Raw genomic sequence first — 19,229 nt, forward strand, 5'->3', positions numbered from 1 at the left:
GTGCAGTGTGAACGGTGTCCAGTTCTGCTGGACTCCTGGTTAGTGTAGGGACTAGCAGTATAACCAGGAGCTGTGAAGTGGCCTGCTAGCTTTCAACATATTGTACAACATGTCAACTAATACCTGGTATTTATATTCAGCTTCCAATCTGGTACTAGTGGTTGCATGTTGTGTGCAGTGTATTCTGGGTCTGTCATGTGGCATGTGAATGCATCCTGTTCTGGTACATGGCTCCTAGGATCAGCTAGGGCCCAGATCCGAAGACCGCTGGGCTGCCCTTATTGGGACAATGTCCCTGCTTAGGTAGGGCCATTTCTACCTCCCGTTAGCACAGGGTCAGCTGCCTGAAACTGGTGTGAGTCCCGTGTGACCCTGGTGATACCCGTGTGCGTGTTTTAGGGTGCTTGACTACAAAGAGGAAGTTATAAGGTATCAAGCAAAAATTTAGGGTATGTTCACATATCCACTGCATATAAGGTCTCATCCCATTTAGAAGATTATTTCCCATGTGCATCTTTTAAAAAATTAAAAATAAGAAAAGATGCCAGCACAAGAGAAAACAGAAACATTTCCTAACATCACCTTACTGCTTTACATGCTGGAGTCTTTTCCTACAGTATCTCTGTTCTTCAAAAAAATACTGAAGAGCAGATGGCTTGAAAAAAAGCATTATTTAGTCACCATATGACAGTATTGTTCATTAAATTCTCTGGTCAATAGAGTTGCAGCCCTTTTACACAGGACAATCTGTTGGGTGCAATTAACAACACATCCTTCCAATGATAATCTTATCTGTGCTTTTACACAGGAACAAGCATCACTCAGAGACAAACCGGGCCTGGAATCGTTCCAGTCTGCCTGCCTCCATTCACAGTGAACAGGCAGTCGTTCATAGATGAACGACTGCCTCTTTACATGAGCCAATACACCACTGAATGCAGAAACAGAACATCAAAAGAGAAGGGAATAAATTCTCATCCGTTGTTCAGTCAGAACATATATTTACACTGAACAAAATCATTGTGATTCTTGCTGGATACAGGAATCTGAACGATTTATCATCCCACGTAAAAGGGCCCTTAGGCACAGTTACAGTAATCAATTATTTGAAAAAAGCGTTAATATGTTTGAAAGGGAGAAGGTTGCTGTTCTGGATTTCCACTCTGTTAGTGAATTTCTGTAGAAACCTTTTTTTTTTTTTTTTTTAGCTCAGAAGGTTCTATAAACACGGAGTGTAATAGTAAGAATTAGCCAAAAAAGAAAAAAACAAAAGGTAAGGGTAATTTGTATTTTTTTTTAACTTATAGTACGTTAGCTACAGTCCTGCATACAAGTGATGCACTAACAGTTAATAGCATACCACCCAACCTCTCTACTTGACCAACAAACGTTTGAACCTAATCGAATTCACCATATATCTTTGGTATTTTTTTTACTATTCACGTATCCATGGTCTGCTTATTATAATCAAAGTAGTGTCATATAATTACCTTTCTGTACATTTCCAATGACTTTCAGAAATGTAACATTAAACATAGTATACAGTATGACACCTGACATAGATTGGTTTGTAAACTGAAAGAAAATGTGGATTTTATGCACCACTCACCTGTCCACAGCTATCGCCACTAATGTGAAAACAGAGGCAGAAACTGAAATCCCTTGAACCATACCACTCATTTTACATATTGTATTTCCAAAAGGCCAACCTATGAAGAAAAATAAATGACAGTTATAATTGGTGCTAGGAATACAGATTAAAATATCCATTAAAACCAGCAATATGTGGAAGGTGGCAATCACAAATGCATTATAGGATTAAGAATTCTATCCTAATAAACATTTTGTACACAACCTTGAAGCCCATTACATTAACACTTTTAAATGACCTTTTAATTCCTTTATAATTAAACCAGACTTCATATTATTGTTTCCATTCACATTAAATGTCTCCTGTATATTATATATGCAAAGACATTAAATTATAAACATTATTAAACATCTATCTACTGTACAGCATATTATTATGTACTTTACCATATAGACCATTCTAAACTTTCACAAAACGTGCCTTTCTTAAAAATTCAGATTAGCATATTGACACAAATGAAGTATTCCACTTTGCTAACGTCATTTCCACAAGCTGTTCTTAATTTAGATTTATATAACAGTTTAATGTTATCAATTAGCAAATCTAGCAGGCAAAGGTACGAAGGGAGATCTTTCACCAGTACAATGTATTCACGTGCAACTCAGCAAACTTTATTGAAAGGGAAATACTGTAATTAAAATGGGGCCTAATGTCCGCATTTTGCATAGAGCAAAACTTTATATATCCTTTTATGCCTTGAATTCCACACAAATGAAAGAAATGTGGCAAACTCTATCAGATGGCATATTCCCTGTTTCCCTGAAAATAGGACCTACACTGAAAATAAGCCCTAGCATGCTTTTTCGGGATTTTTCAGGATACATAATGATTTTTCAGGATGCTTGAACTATAAGCCCTAATCCAAAATTAGGCCCTAGTTACAGTTAATAAAAAAAGTGAATTTAAATAGTGACCAACCATCTATACATGTAAAAAAAAGTCTTATTTTCGGGGAAGCAGGGTATATTGAAAAATTCTCTCTACATAACATACATGGAATCCATCCTATACTACAATGCCACCGTTGGGCCTTCTATGTGCCACAGTAGAGACTTTTGCACATGAAACTGCAATGTGCATAAGGCCTTTTTAATTGAAAGTCTTTTAGAATTCATAATAACTATCCCATAACTGTAAATGTTTTCTGATCTTTTAACAAAATACAGTATTACGATAGTCAAATGGAACTTAATAGAGATGAGCGAGCATACTCATCCGAGCTTGATGCTCGTTCGAGTATTAGGGTGCTAGAGATGCTCGTTACTCGAGACGAGCACCACGCGGTGCTCGTCTCGATTAAACGAGCACTGACCATGGAATTCAATGGAGCCGGCAATACAGCCGGCTCCATTGAAAGCAATGTGCTGCCGGCTAGCGTGGGATGAATTTTCGGGAAGGGCTTTAAAATATAAGCCCTTACCTGAAAATCATCCTAAAATATGTAAAAAGTAAAAAAAAAAATTATACTAACCTTGCCCCGGCAGAACGATGTTAGCCCATTGAAAGCAATGGGCTGCCAGCGATCGCGGGATGAATTTTCGGGAAGGGCTTAAATATATAAGCCCTTCCATGCAATTTATCCAGAAATGTGTAAAAATAAAAAAATATATATATACTCACCTGGTCCCGGCAGACGGAGTTCAGCTGCGGCCATCTGGCAGTTCTCCTGAACTGCTCTCTGTAGTATTCAGCAGCTGGGGATTTAAAATCCCCGCCTGCTGAATGAGCTGCCTCTGATTGGTCACAGCCTGACCAATCAGAGGCAGATCTCACTCACACCCATTCATGAATTCATGAATGGGTGAGTGAATGCTGCCTCTGATTGGTTCAGCGCAGCTCTCAGCTGAATGACAGCAGTTCAGCACCACAGTGCAGGGGACAGCAGGAGAAGACGCGGCTGTGCCCCAGCAGCTGAAGGGAGGTGAGTATCTATTTTTTTGTTTTTTAAATCACTTTTAATTCATTTCCAGGGAATGGCTTATATGTAAAGCCCTTCCCTGAAAAAGAATTCAGGTGTGCCAGCGGACCATTGTCTTCAATGGAGTCGCCGGCAGCAGCAGCGGCTCCATTGAAGAGAATGCCTGCATTTTTATTCTTTTTTACACTAAAATCTTTCTTTTTCAGGTAAGGGCTTATTTTTTTAAGCCCTTCCCAAAAATTCATCCCGCGCTCGCCGGCAGCCCATTGCTTTCAATGGAGCCGGCTGTATTGCCGGCTCCATTGAATTCAATGGGCTAACATCGTTCTTCTCTGCCACAGCTGTTACAGCTGTGGCAGAGGAGAATGATCGTTATGCTGACAGTGGGGGGGGGGGGGTGTCTCACTCTTGCCACTATTGTGGCTTAATAGTGAGACCTCGGAGCCCGAAATGCAGCCCTGCATGTTGCTCCTCGCCTGCCCTATCCATTTCTGTGTTTTTTACATGACTTTGGTGATTTGCTAAGATTTTCACAAATGAAAACCTTAGCGGAGCACCAGTCATATACAAAAATGCTCGAGTCGCCCATTGACTTCATAAAGTTCGTTACTCGAAACGAACTCTCGAGCATCACTGAAAGTTCGACTCGAGTAACGAGCACTCGAGCATTTGGGTGCTCGCTCATGTCTAGAACTTAAATAATAATGTTTTTGAATATTGTTTCCCATGTGAGGATGTAGCTGGTGTCCCTTGCAACTCTATAATTATATGGTCTATTACTTTCCAATATGCAATGTAATTACAAATTGCTACACTGTACTAATGCATCAAACATGTACTAGTCATTGCACCGATTGCCCTTTCCTTTAGAATTCAATTTAGAATTCTGAATCTTTCCCACAAAGCAGTTTACAATGACCATCATCCTACTAGAAGAACTGGTCCAGCTATTTCTGTGACTCCAACAGACTTGAATGGTATACTAATAGATCATAGACTGAACATTAGTCAACAATGCGACGCAGCAGCAAAAGGTAAACACAATTCTAGGATTTATTAAGAGAAGCATAGAGTCTAGATCATGTGAGGTAATTATCCCCCTCTACTCTTCCTTAGACAGACCTCATCTGGAATACTGTGTCCAGTTCTGGGTACCCCACTTTAAAAAAGACATAGACTAACTGGAGCAAGTTCAGAGAAGAGTTACCAAGATGGTGAGCAGTCTGCAAATCATGTCCTATGGTGAATGGTTAAAGGATCTGGTAATGTTTAGCTTGCAAAAAAAGAAGGCTGAGAGAAGACTTAATAGCTGTCTCGAAATATCTGAAGGGCTGTCACAGTGCAGAGGGATCAGCCCTATTCTCATCTGCACAAGGAAAGACTAGAAGAAATGGGATGAAACTGAAAGGGAGGAGACACAGATTAGATATTGAAAAAAATCTTTCTCTGACAGTGAGGGTGATCAATGAGTGGAACAGGTTACCACAGTAGTTGGTGATTTCACCTTCAATTGAAGTGCTCAAACAAAGGCTGGACAAATATCTGTCTGGGATGATTTAGTGAATCCTGCACTGAGCAGGGGGTTGGACCCGATGACCCTGGAGGTCCCTTCCAACTCTACCATTCTACGATTCTACGAATGGAGAGATGAGCATAGCAGACCCAAGTTCCCCTGATACAGATGTATGTAGCAAGTGTTAACTAGACCTCTGAGGTGCACTATGGCATTAGTGTTCCATGACCATACAGTTTACATAGCCCAGCTGCTTATTTACTTTGTATTGGAGCAGTGTCATCCCGATAATTGTGTATGAATGTTTATTGTGCCAAACAAACATTTGTGGCATGATGGATACTCGTTTAAGAATTGCTACATTTGTTGATGGGGGTTCGAGAGGTAGGTAGGTAGGTATGAGTCAATGTGGCATTTTCTGCGGATATACAATTAATCTGTCTAATATAAAGCTTTAACTGTAGTAAACAGGAAAATAACTTGCTTAAATCTATATTTTGAAGTCTTTTACAGTCTTACCCTGTCAGAATGCTTTGGAGAATCTAAATGCTTACTGAAGTACACTAGGGATATAAGGAATTAAAAACAAAATCTAAATGCGGTCCTCTTGCATCCCGCCTGCCATCTTCCTTAGAACACATATAACCACTCTGGGCATTGCAGACAAAACAAGACGCTCATTACCCATATGCTGATTAGTGTTAATTGCCAAGATCCCAAATATGTGACTAAGAGAGGATCAGCCAGACTTTTCTTTATCATGGAAAAAGATTTCATTTTCAACTCCAGCCCTTAATCTAAATATTTTGGCCAAGGCAGAGGGACTTACTTGTGTCCCCAGTCCCCCTTCAATTAGGCAGCCTAAATGCCCTTTCAGGCATTTTTATTGAAACCTAGATGGGCTTTTAGGGCTATTGGCCTCAATGCCTAAAGGAGTGCCTAGCATTAGGGTGCATTCAGACAAGCGTGTTAATGTGCGTACATACATTCCTCTGCTCGCGGAATACGCAATTTGCATCTTAGAGTGTGAGCAAAAAAACGCTTTTACATGGCTTTCAATGCGTGCGTTTTGCTGCAGATTTTCTGCGCGGACGCCGATCATGGATTCCACAATAGGAATGCACGCATGTGAAGCTGGCCTAACAATTCTCCCAGATAGATAAGAAAACATCTTTTGTTGGATATTGTGTCTCATACTGACGTACAAGCAACTAATGCTTCTGTTTATTTCCTGATTTTTCACATTCTATTTAGAGTTTACACTTTTTTCAATCAGCTGGTTTGGATTTAATTACCATCTTTATGCTTATAACACCCATCTTCTCACCCTGCCTTTTTGACTGTCAACATTAGCTGTTTCGAGCTGCCACTTCTTTACTGTCAAGGTTAACTCATGAAAGTCTGAAGGTGTCACTTTCATTGCAAATAAAAATGCTTTACTGATATCTATATTGGATTAAACTGAACCTGATACAGTTTGCCTCCTGGATTATTGATATACATCACATTATAAATGCAACTCCCTTTTATTGCCCATACAGGAGAGTCCCTATTGTTTACCATTTATACTCTGCTATCATAGCAATAAGGCACCCTAGCTCCCTATTTGATTCATTGTACATGTGAACCTCACCTTAGAGGTAATTACCAATATTAACCCTTTAAGGACCACCTCTTTTTTTCCATTCTTGTTTTTTCCTTCCCCCTTTAAAAAAAATCATAACTCTTTTATTTCTTTCTCAACATAGATGTCTGAGGGCTTGTTTTTTACGAGTTGCATTTTTTAATGGTACTATTTAATGTAACACGTACTGTACTGAAAAACATTTTAAAAATTCTTAGTCGAGTGAAATGGAAAAAAAATTGAATTCTGCCATATTTGGGTGCATCTCGTTTCTACAGCGTACACACTGCAACAAAAATTACCCGATAACTTTATTCTATTGGTAAGTATGAATACTACGATACAAAATATATACAATTTATTTTTGCTGTACTAGTTTTATTTTTTTTTCAAAGATATTACATTTTTTAAAATTATTTTCTGCTGCCATTTTCTGACAGCTATAACTTTTTTATTTATTCGTCAACACAGTTGTGCAGCATCTCATTTTGTGCGGGACATCCTGAAGTTTCCAAAGTACCATTCCGGAGTACATACGACTTTTTGATCACTTTTGATAACATTTTTTTTTGGAGATAAGGTGACCAAAAAAGTGCACTTCTGATGTTCTTTTTTTTTCTGATGACGTTCACTGTGTGACGTAAATAATGTGTTACTTTGATAGATCGGACTTTTACGGACCCAGCGATATTGAATATGCTTTTTTGTTTTATTATTTAAAGGGCAAAAGGTTTTTTTTCAAACTTTTATTAGCCTTTTTTAATAACTAGTGAAACTTTTTTAAACCTAATTTCTACTTTTTAGTCCTCAAAGAAAACAAGAACTTGTGATGCTTTAACCGCTGCTGCAGTATGATGTGATGCCATAGCATTACATCATACCACGATCTGACAAGCATTCTTTTCAAGGCATGGCTTCATAGGCATGCTGCTAAGACAGTCTTAGGGCCTTTCAAAAGGCCCCCAGCTGCCATGACATCTGTGATCTTATCGCAGGGGACCGTACGAGACCTCCGGAACATTGGTTGGGGGATTTAAATGCTGCTGTCGGAATTGATGGTGGCATGTAAAGGGTTAACAGCTCCGATGAGCCGTGTGACTTACTGGAGCTGTTGTAGGTGGGTGCCTGCTGTAAGAAACAGCCAGTGCACGCGTTGTATGGAGTGAGATCACCCCGCGGTCCCCCTCCATACACACCCCGAATCTGCAGTACATAACCTTACATCCTGTGTTGTTAAGGGGTTAAAATATATCCATGGTTTTGTTATTTATATTTATCTTAAAAACATAAATCTGTAATATTGGAGCCACACGTTTTTTCTTGTATTGTCTGTATAGAGAGTGAAGTGGAGTGTGTATCCTTTGTTATATATAAAATGGATGGGAGTTAAAACCATGGCTGCTTTCTTACTAGAGCAATGCCATTCCTGTCCATGGACTTTGTCTGGTACTGCAGCTGAGTCCCATTCAAACAAATGAGCCTCAGCTGTAGTACTGCACACAAACCTTGGAGAAGAGTGGCGCTGTTTCTCGAAGAAAGAGACCATGTTTTCCTAAAATGACACAACCCCTTTTTTTAATATGATACAAGCCCTTTAATGGTCATAAGATTTGTTAATATAACATCCAAAAAGAGATGCCACATGCTCGTTCATCAGAGTCCGTGGAGTTATAGGGTAAATGCATACAATGCCTTATCTGTGTGTATTATGTTACTATCCTGCCTTTTCAGGTTTCCAGCTATACAATATTGCTGTCCTCCATCATTAAATCCCCTGACTTTCGATGACTCTGCTCCAATCTATACAGCAAAGCCAACTAGTGAGCTGCAGAAAACATTAATTGCCAGTCTATTGTTTATGCTCTAGTATGCATGTAAAAACTGAAATACTTGAGAATTTTTTTTAATATGGAAAGCATTTTTTGTATAACTATTTTAGATAATTGTTTTAAAAATTCTTTTGAATAATTTACATTTTTATTATATGTCACTTTCAGGTGATATGTTCTATTTAATTATCTATAGCGTATATGCTAACGTCAATAATAATATAACAATGAACAGATACATAATCAAAATTCAGGGAATTCTCTCGTGATTTAAACATAAAACATTTTGATTTTCCAGTACAATATAATGAATGAAATACCTGCAATGATGTTATCTAACAAGGTTGTCGGCATGCAGAAAATCCCAACTAGCAAATCACTGACGGCAAGATTCAAGATGAAGAGATTAGTAACTGTTCTCATATGCTTGCTGCTGAGAACAATGAAGCACACCACTCCATTGCCTAGCATGCACAAGATAAAGATGAGCAAGTATGAGATAATGAACACTGCTGCCACAGAGGGTCGATGGAGATAGAAATCTACATAAGTTATGTTTCCTTCTGTGTTAGTCTGGTTCCTGTTGATGGTTTTCTTTGGCGTCCATATCAAAGACATGTTGATGTCCATCTTTTCATTCATAGTAAACCTAAAGATAAAAAAAAGTAATCAGTTTAAAAGAAATCTCCTAATTCTATGTATTTTTAACACTGTAGAACTGCTGAGAACACAAACTATAAATCATCGAAAATTCAAACGTTTAGAAAAAAAAAAAACTAAACCAAAACATTAAATTATAGTCAAGCAATAAAATATTTGTTGTGCTTAAGAAGTTTTTTTTATTATATATAGTATGTCAAACACAAAGTGTACAACAGGTTGACATTCTTCTCTGGTAAAGACTCAAACTCTGGTTCCATCACATCAACAGTAATGCCTATTAAATGGACCAAAACGGAGAATTTAAAGGTGCCACTGCATTTTAAAATGGTATGTTGGAAAGGTGGGATTTATCAATGTTGACATAGTTAATTAACTATTTATGACTAGTGTTGCTCGTTGTAATTTGTTGGGCATTGAAATAGAGCTGACGTTTTAAAAACCGTATCGGTTTTACGAATAAAATTGTGTGTGTGTCCTTCATCTCCTTCTTCGTTTTCTTTTTTTCCTTGTCCTTCACCCTTTCTACTTCTTCTCCTACTACTGATTTACCTCATTTTTCATCTCATTTGCTATCATTTTATTCTCCCTCTCCAGTGGAGAAGGGGGAGGAAGAAGAAACAGGAAGAACAAGCATTATGGCTCAGTCATTAGCACTGTTGCCTTGCTGGCGTTGTAGGCTCAAATCTGACTAAGGCCTTAGTCAGACGGGCGTTTTTAGCCGCGATTTGCGCATGCGCATGCGTCCGGTGATTTTTTTAAAACCATTGCTTCGCAATGGTATCGGACACATGAGCGCTTTTTATGCGCTCGTCCGATAAATTATAGAACAGAAATCGCAGATCGCACCTATGTGCGATCTGCGATTCCTGTTCTCTTCTCTATATGCGCTTCAAGGGGCCGGCGGCAGCAGCGCCGACCCCATTGAGAACATATAGAATACAAATCATTCTTCTCTGCCACAGCTGTAACAGCTGTGGCAGAGAAGAACGATGTTTGCCCATTGAATTCAATGGAGCCGGCAATACAACCGTCTCCATTGAAAGCAATGGCTGCCGGCGAGCGCTGGATGAATTGTCGGGAAGGGCTTAAATATATAAGCCCTTCCCTGCAATTCATCCTAAAATGTGTTAAAATAAAAATTGTATACTCCGCGGCAGAACTCCGGCTGCAGCGGAAAGGTGAGTATACAATTTTTTTTTATTCATCCCGGGCTCGCCCGCAGCGCATTGCTTTCAATGGAGCTGGCTGTATTGCCGGCTCCATTGAATGCAATGCGCTGGACAGCTCCGGCCCGTTTCTAATGAAATGCGGCTAGGAGCAGATTTTCGGGCATTTTTTCGGCCGATTTTTCGGCGCCGGTCACGCGATTTGCGCATGCGCATCCGTCATGCGATGCGCAAATCGCGCGAAAAAACGCCCGTGTGACTAAGGCCTAAGGGCAACATCTGGAAATGTGTTTGTATGCTCTCTTTGTGTTTATTCTTCCTGCTCTTGTCCTCCACTGGAACAGAACAGACAAGATTGGTGGCTATACTTTGCAGTGCTTGAATTGCAGGTTCAAATTTGAACAAGGGCAAAATCTGAATGGAGTTTTTCAAAGTCATGAAGATGTTGACTTGAAGATGATGAGATTTGAACCTAGGACCCCAGCACTGAAAGGCAATAGTACTAGCAACAAACACACACTATTGAAGCAAATTTTCACTTCCATTGATTTCAATGGGAGTCGGAATCATTCATCTTGATTCACGATAATTTTTTGAAAATTTGGTCGGGTGCTCCTGAACCGAATATTTCATCAATCAATCATCACTATTTATTAGAGATGAGCGAGCGTACTAGTCTGAGCTTGATGCGCGTTCGAGTATTAGGGTGTTTGAGATGCTCGTTACTTGAGACGAGCACCACGCGGTGCTCGACTCCATTACATTTCTTTCCCTGAGACATGTGCGCGCTTTTCTGGCCAATAGAAAGACAGGGAAGGCATTTCAACTTCCTCCTGTGACATTCCAGCCCTATCCCACCCCCTGCAGTGAGTGGCTGGGGAGATCAGATGATACCCGAATATTTAAATCTGCCCCGCCCGCGGCTCGCCACAGATGCATGCTGACAGAGATCAGGGAAAGTGCTGTCTTGCTATAGCTGCTATAGGGAGAGTGTTAGGTGTTATATTCGTCTTCAAGAACCCCAATGGTCCTTCTTAGGGCCACATCTGACCGTGTGAAGTGCTGTTGAGGCTGCTTTTAGCAGTGTTGCACAATTTTTTTTTTCTACATTGGGCAAGCAGACCATAGCGTCCTCAGTCTGCAGTAATTTTACAGAGTATAGGGGCAGTACTGGTGAGGCAGGGAAAGAGGTATACTGGCTATATAGGCAGTGGGCTTTTTCAAAAAAACTTGGGGAAAAATACTATATTTGGGCTGCCTGTGACCGTCTTCAGTGTACTGCGTGTCTGCTGGGTCACTATTAGTGTGGGCCGAAGCCCACCTGCATTTAATCTAACGTTACCTCAACTGTGCTGGGCAATGCAATGGGATTTATTTAGGTAACGCCGGTGGCTTCCTGGGACCCACCCATGCTGTCGGTCCACACGGAGTTGTACCTGCCTGTGTCTACTTATAAAGAACCCCAGTCTGACTGGGGCATGCAGTGTGGGCTGAAGCCCACCTGTATTTAATCTGACGTTAGCTCTGCTGTCCAGGGCACTGCAATGGGATTTGTTTATGTACCGCCGGTGGCTTCCAGGGAGCCACCAATGCTTTGGGTCCACATGGACTTCACATTAGGGATTTGTACCTGCCTGTGTCTATGTATTAAAAACCCCGGTCAGACTGGGGCATGCAGTGTGGGCCGAAGCCCACCTGCATTTCATCTGACGTTACCTCAGCTGTGCTGGGCAATGCAATGGGATTTATTTATGTACCGCAGGTGGCTTCCTGGGACCCACCTATGCTGTCGGTCCACACGCAGTTCTAACTGCATGTGTCTACTTATAAAGAACCCCAGTCTGACTAGGGCATGCAATGTGGGCCGAAGCCCACCTGCATTCAATCTGACATTAGCTCTGCTGAGCAGGGCCCTGCAATGGGATTTGTTTATGTACCGCCGGTGGGTTCCAGGGAGCCACCCATGCTTTGGGTCCACACGGACTTCACATTAGGGAGTTGTACCTGCCTGTGTCAACTTATAAAAAACCCCAGTCTGACTGGGGCATGCAGTGTGGGCCGAAGCCCACCTGCATTTAATCTGACGTTACCTCAGCTGTGCTGGGCACTGCAATGGGATTTGTTTATGTACCGCCGGTGGGTTCCAGGGAGCCACCCATGCTGTGGGTGCACACGGAATTCCCATTGCGGAGTTGTACCTGCCTGTGACTATTTATAAAAAACCCAGGTCTGACTGGGGCATGCAATGTGGGCAGAAGCCCACCTGTATTTAATCTGACGTTAGCTCTACTATCCGGGGCACTGCATTGGGACAAACTACAGGAGCAATACAGCGCTAATGAAACGTGCACAGCTACGCTAGCATTGGAATCCGCTGTAGGCCCACGATTGCTGAGTGTTTGTGCAGAGGCCTATGTCCTGTGTGCAGTGAAAGTCTGCTTCCTCCCTAGGATTGCTGAAGCTGTGGGCCGAGGCCTATGTCGTGGGCGCGGTGCAAGTCTGCCATGTTTGGCCGGTCAGATCAATTTTTGGTTCATGTCTTGGGTTTCCTAGGACCCACCTATGCTGTTGGTGCAAACTTAGCTCCCATCGCGGTGTTTGACCTGTCTGGCACAAAGACATTGACTGATTTGGGTAGGGGGTAGAGCGCAGACGGCTTTCCCCTTGCAGTGTTGATTGAGCTATGCGACACCTTGACAGAATGTATAGTGTGTGGCACATGGGTTCCCCATTGCTATGCCCACGTGTGCAGCTCCTGATGGAGGTGGCACAGGATTGGATTTCTCATTGCTTCTGTATAGCATTGTGGGCTATCGCCCCGCCCCTTTTAAAGAGGGTCGCGGCCTGGCCCTGCCAACCCTCTGCAGTGTGTGCCTCCGGTTCCTTCTCATGGCAGAGGCACTTATAAATAGACATGAGGGTGGTGTGGCTATGAGGCCAGCGTGTGGCATGAGGGCAGCTGAAGGCTGCGCAGGGACACTTTGGTGTGCGCTGTGGACACTGGGTCGTGCGGGGGGGGGGGGGGCGTTGGGCAGCATGTAACCCAGGAGAAGTGGCAGCGGAGTGTCATGCAGGCAGTAGAGATGAGCGAACGTACTCGTCCGAGCTTGATACTCGTTCGAGTATTAGCGTGTTCGAGATGCTCGAAATTCGTGACGAGCACCACGCGATGTTCGAGTTACTTTCACTTTCATCTCTGAGACGTTAGCACGCTTTTCTGGCCAATAGAAAGACAGGGAAGGCATTACAACTTCCCCCTGCGACGTTTAAGCCCTATACCACCCCCCTGCAGTGAGTGGCTGGCGAGATCAGGTGTCACCCGAGTATATAAATCGGCCTCCCCCCGCGGCTCGCCACAGATGTGTTCTGACAGAGATCAGGGAAAGTGCTGTCTTGCTGGAGTTGCTATAGGGAGAGTGTTAGGAGTATTTTAGGCTTCAAGAACCCCAACGGTCCTTCTTAGGGCCACATCTAACCGTGTGCAGTAGTGTGGAGGCTGCTTTTTGCAGTGTTGCACATTTTTTTTTTTTTGTATATCGGCCGTGCAGAGCATTGCGCCCTGCAGTAATTATACATAGTCCAGGGCCAGTAGTGGTGGTGAGGCAGGGACAGAAGACATATTTATTGAATATAGGCAGTGGGCCTTTCCAAAAACATTTGGGGAAAAAAATCTATTTGGGCTGCCTGTGACTGTCCTCAGTGTACTGGGTCTTTGCTGGGGGTAGTTGTCCTCCTAATTCATATGCAGCCAGCTAAGTGTTACAGCAGGCTTGCGCAAAATTATTTCCTGGCTCTGTGTTGGCTGTTACATCACCGCTGTATTCCAGTCCACAGTGCAACAGTCTGCAGTTATTTTACATACTCCAGGGCCAGTAGTGGTGAGGCCGGGACAGAAGACATATTTATTGAATATAGGCAGTGGGCCTTTCCAAAAACATTTGGGAAAAAAATCTATTTGGGCTGCCTGTGACTGTCCTCAGTGTACTGGGTCTTTGCTGGGGGTAGTTGTCCTAATTCATACGCAGCCAGCTAAGTGTTACAGCAGGCTTGCGCAAAATTCTTTCCTGGCTCTGTGTTGCCTGTTACATCACCGCTGTATTCCTGTCCACAGTGAAACAGTCTGCAGTAATTTTACATAGTCCAGGGCCAGTAGTGGTGAGGCAGGGACAGAAGACATATTTAGTGTATATAGGCCGTGGGCCTTTCCAAAAACATTTGGAAAAAAAAATCTATTTGGGCTGCCTGTGACTGTCCTCAGTGTACTGGGTCTGTGTTGGGGGTAGTTGTCCTCCTAATTCATACGCAGCCAGCTAAATGTTACAGCAGGCTTGCGCAAAATTCTTTCCTGGCTCTGCTGTGCGTTCCGTAAGCAAAGTCAGCCTCCAACCACAGGCCAATAAGCGGCACATTTAATTACAGCGTTCTGTTTCTGCACTACTGGTAATACACCATGCTGAGGGGTAGGGGTAGGCCTAGAGGACGTGGACGCGGGCGAGGACGCGGAGGCCCAAGTCAGGGTGTGGGCACAGGCCGAGCTCCTGATCCAGGTGTATTGCAGCCGACTGCTGCGGGATTAGGAGACAGGCACGTTTCTGGCGTACCCACATTCATCTCACAATTAATGGGTCCACGCGGTAGACCTTTATTAGAAAATGAGCAGTGTGAGCAGGTCCTGTCGTAGATGGCAGAAAGTGCATCCAGCAATCTATCGAACACCCAGAGTTCTGCGCCGTCCACAGCTGCAACTCTGAATCCTCTCGCTGCTGCTCCTCCTTCCTCCCAGCCTCCTCACTCCATTACAATGACACATTCTGAGGAGCAGGCAGACTCCCAGGAACTGTTCCCGGGCCCCTGCCCAGAATGGGCAGCAAGGGTTCCGAATCCTCTCCCACTGCAGGAGTTTGTCGTGACCGATGCCCAACCTTTTGAAAGTTCCCGGGGTCCGGGGGATGAGGCTGGGGACTTCCGGCAACTGTCTCAAGACCTTTCAGTGGGTGAGGAGGACGATGACGATGAGACACAGTTGTCTATCACTCAGGTAGTAGTAATTGCAGTAAGTCCGAGGGAGTAGCGCACAGAGGATTCGGAGGAAGAGCAGCAGGACGATGAGGTGACTGACCCCACCTGGTTTGCTACGCCTACTGAGGACAGGTCTTCAGAGGGGGAGGCAAGGGCAGCAGCAGGGCAGGTTGCAAGAGGCAGTGCGGTGTCCAGGAGTAGAGGCAGGGCGAGACCGAATAATCCACCAACTGTTTCCCAAAGCGCCCCCTCGCGCCATGCCACCCTGCAGAGGCTGAGGTGCTCAAAAGTCTGGCAGTTTTTCACTGAGAGTGCAGACGACCAACGAACAGTGGTGTGCAACCTGTGTCGCGCCAAGATCAGCCGGGGAGCCACCACCACCAGCCTCACCACCACCAGCATGCACAGACATATGATGGCCAAGCACCCCACAAGGTGGGACGAAGGCTGTTCACCGCCTCCAGTTTGCACCGCTGCCTCTCCCCCTGTGCCCCAACCTGCCACTGAGATCCAACCCCCCTCTCAGGGCACAGGCACTACCGTCTCCTGGCCTGCACCCACACCTTCACCTCCGCTGTCCTCGACCCCATCCAGCAATGTCTGTCAGCGCACCGTCCAGCCGTCGCTAGCGCAAGTGTTGGAGCGCAAGCGCCAGTACGCCCCCACGCACCCGCACGCTCAAGCGTTAAACGTGCACATAGCCAAATTTATCAGCCTGGAGATGCTGCCGTATAGGGTTGTGGAAACGGAGGCTTTCAAAAGTATGATGGCGGCGGCGGCCCCGCGCTACTCAGTTCCCAGTCGCCACTACTTTTTCCGATGTGCCGTCCCAGCCCTGCACGACCACGTCTCCCGCAACATTGTACGCGCCCTCACCAACGCGGTTACTGCCAAGGTCCACTTAACAACAGACACGTGGACAAGCACAGGCGGGCAGGGCCACTATATCTCCCTGTCGGCAGCCTCACGCACGTGCCATGCCTGGCCCACGTCTTTAATTTGCTGGTTTAGCGCTTTCTGAAAAGCTATCCATGCTTGTCAGACCTGCTCGGAAAGGTGCGCTGGCTCTGCGCACATTTCCGCAAGTCCCACACGGACGCTGCCACCCTGCGCACCCTGCAACATCGGTTTAATCTGCCAGTGCACCGACTGCTGTGCGACGTGCCTACACGGTGGAACTCTACACTCCACATGTTGGCCAGGCTCTATGAGCAGTGTAGAGCTATAGTGGAATACCAACTCCAACATGGGCGGCGCAGTGGGAGTCAGCCTCCTCAATTCTTTACAGAAGAGTGGGCCTGGTTGGCAGACATCTGCCAGGTCCTTGGAAACTTTGAGGAGTCTACCCAGATGGTGAGCGGCGATGCTGCAATCATTAGCGTAACCATTCCTCTGCTATGCCTCTTGAGAAGTTCCCTGCAAAGCATAAAGGCAGACGCTTTGCGCTCGGAAACAGAGGTGGGGGAAGACAGTATGTCGCTGGATAGTCAGAGCACCCTCCTGTCTATATCTCAGCGCGTTGAGGAGGAGGAGGAGGAGGAGCATGAGGAGGATGAGGAGGAGGGGGAAGAGACAGCTTGGCCCACTGCTGAGGGTACCCATGCTGCTTACCTGTCATCCTTTCAGCGTGTATGGCCTGAGGAGGAGGAGGAGGAGGATCCTGAAAGTGATCTTCCTAGTGAGGACAGCCATGTGTTGCGTACAGGTACCCTGGCACACATGGCTGACTTCATGTTAGGATGCCTTTCTCGTGACCCTCGTGTTACACGCACTCTGGCCACTACGGATTACTGGGTGTACACACTGCTCGACCCACGGTATAAGGAGAACCTTTCCACTCTCATACCCGAAGAGGAAAGGGGTTCGAGAGTGATGCTATACCACAGGACCCTGGCAGACAAACTGAGGGTAAAATTCCCATCCGACAGCGCTAGTGGCCGAAGGCGCAGTTCCGAGGGCCATGTAGCAGGGGAGGCGTAGAGATCAGGCAGGGGAACACTCTCTAAGGCCTTTGACAGCTTTCTGGCTCCCCAGCAAGACTGTGTCACGCCTCTGCCCCCTACAACTACTGAGTGTCGAAGCTGGACACGTGGCCTGAACTCGCGCTGTATGCCCTGGAGGTGCTAGCTTGTCCTGCGGCTAGCGTCTTGTCGGAAAGGGTGTTTAGTGCGGCTGGGGGAATTATCACAGATAAGCGTACCCGCCTGTCAACCGACAGTGCCGACAGGCTAACACTCATCAAGATGAACAAAGCCTGGATTTCCCCAGACTTCTCTTCTCCACCAGCGGACAGCAGCGATACCTAAACAATACGTAGGCTGCACCCGCGGATGGAAGCATTGTTCTCTATCACCATCAAAAACGTGGACCTTTTAGCTTCATCAATCTGTGTATAATATTCATCCTCCTCCTCCTGCTCCTCCTCCTGAAACCTGACGTAATCATGCCGAACGGGCAATTTTTCTTAGGCCTACAAGGCTCAGTCATATAATTTTTGTAAACAATTTTTATACGTTTCAATGCTCATTAAAGCGTTGAAACTTTCACCTGAACCAATTTTTATTTTAACTGGGCTGCCTCTAGGCCTAGTTACAAATTAAGCCACATTAACCAAAGCGATTAATGGGTTTCACCTGCCCTCTTGGTTGGGCATGGGCAATTTTTCTGACGTACATTAGTACTGTCGGTACACCAATTTTTGGGGGCCCTCGCCTACAGTGTAATCCAATTAATTTTTTGCCCATCTGCATTACAGCTGACGTTACATCAGCTGTGCTGGGCACTGCAATGGGATATATTTATGTACCGCCGGTGGGTTCCAGGGAGCCACCCATGCTGTCGGTCCACACGGAGTTGTAACTACATGTGTCCACTTCTAAAGAACCCCAGTCTGACTGGGGCATGCAGTTTGGGCCGAAGCCCACCTGCATTTAACCTGACGTTAGCTCTGCTGTCCAGGGCACTGCAATGGGATATATTTATGTACAGCGGGTGGGTTCCAGGGAGCCACCCATGCTGTGCGTGCACACGGAATTCCCATAGCGGAGTTGGGGATTCCCAGTTGTAATTGCCTGTGACTATTTATAAAAAACCGCGGTCTGACTGGGGCATGCAGACACCTTGACAGAATGAATAGTGTGTGGCACATAGGTTCCCCATTGCTATGCCCACGTGTGCAGCTCCTGATGGCGGTGGCACAGGATTATATTTCTCATTGCTTCTGTACAGCATTGTGGGCTATCGCCCCGCCCCTTTTAAAGAGGGTCGCTGCCTAGCCATGCCAACCCTCTGCAGTGTGTGCCTGCGGTTCCTCCTCATGGCAGACGCACTTATAAATAGACATGAGTGTGGCGTGGCATGAGGGCAGCTGAATGTTGCGCGGGGACAATTTGGTGTGCGCTGTGGACACTGGGTCATGCAGGGGGGGGGGGTTGGGCAGCATGTAACCCAGGGGAAGTGGCAGCGAAGTGTCATGCAGGCAGTGATTGTGCTTTGTTGGAGGTAGTGTGGTGCTTAGCTAAGGTATGCATTGCTAATGAGGGCTTTTCAGAAGTAAAAGTTGTTGGGAGGGGGCGGGCCCACTCTTGCCGCTATTGTGGCTTAATAGTGGGACCTGGGAACTTGAGATGCAGCCCCACATGTAGCCCCTCGCCTGCCCTATCCGTTGCTGTGTCGTTCCCATCACTTTCTTGAATTGCCCAGATTTTCACAAATGGAAACCTTAGCGAGCATCGGCGATATACAAAAATGCTTGAGTCGCCCATTGACTTCAATGGGGTTCGTTACTCGAAACGAACCCTCGAGCATCGCGATAATTTCGTCCCGAGTAACGAGCACCCGAGCATT

General features: G+C 45.1%; 1 protein-coding gene across 1 annotated transcript in view; it reads right to left on the minus strand.

The window, feature by feature from the left end:
* NPFFR2 (neuropeptide FF receptor 2) overlaps nt 1-19,229 on the minus strand; it is a 238,814-nt gene that overhangs the window by 65,775 nt on the left and 153,810 nt on the right. The window contains exons 2-3 of the mRNA XM_066574898.1: nt 8,856-9,184; nt 1,610-1,709 (exon numbers count right to left, since the gene is read on the minus strand). Coding sequence (XP_066430995.1) covers nt 1,610-1,709; nt 8,856-9,177 — 422 coding nt within the window. The 5' untranslated portion in view covers nt 9,178-9,184. The remainder of the gene's footprint in view (nt 1-1,609; nt 1,710-8,855; nt 9,185-19,229) is intronic.

Source organism: Eleutherodactylus coqui, chromosome 7, assembly GCF_035609145.1.
Source record: "Eleutherodactylus coqui strain aEleCoq1 chromosome 7, aEleCoq1.hap1, whole genome shotgun sequence".
In the NCBI taxonomy this organism is placed as follows: Eukaryota; Metazoa; Chordata; class Amphibia; order Anura; family Eleutherodactylidae; genus Eleutherodactylus; species Eleutherodactylus coqui.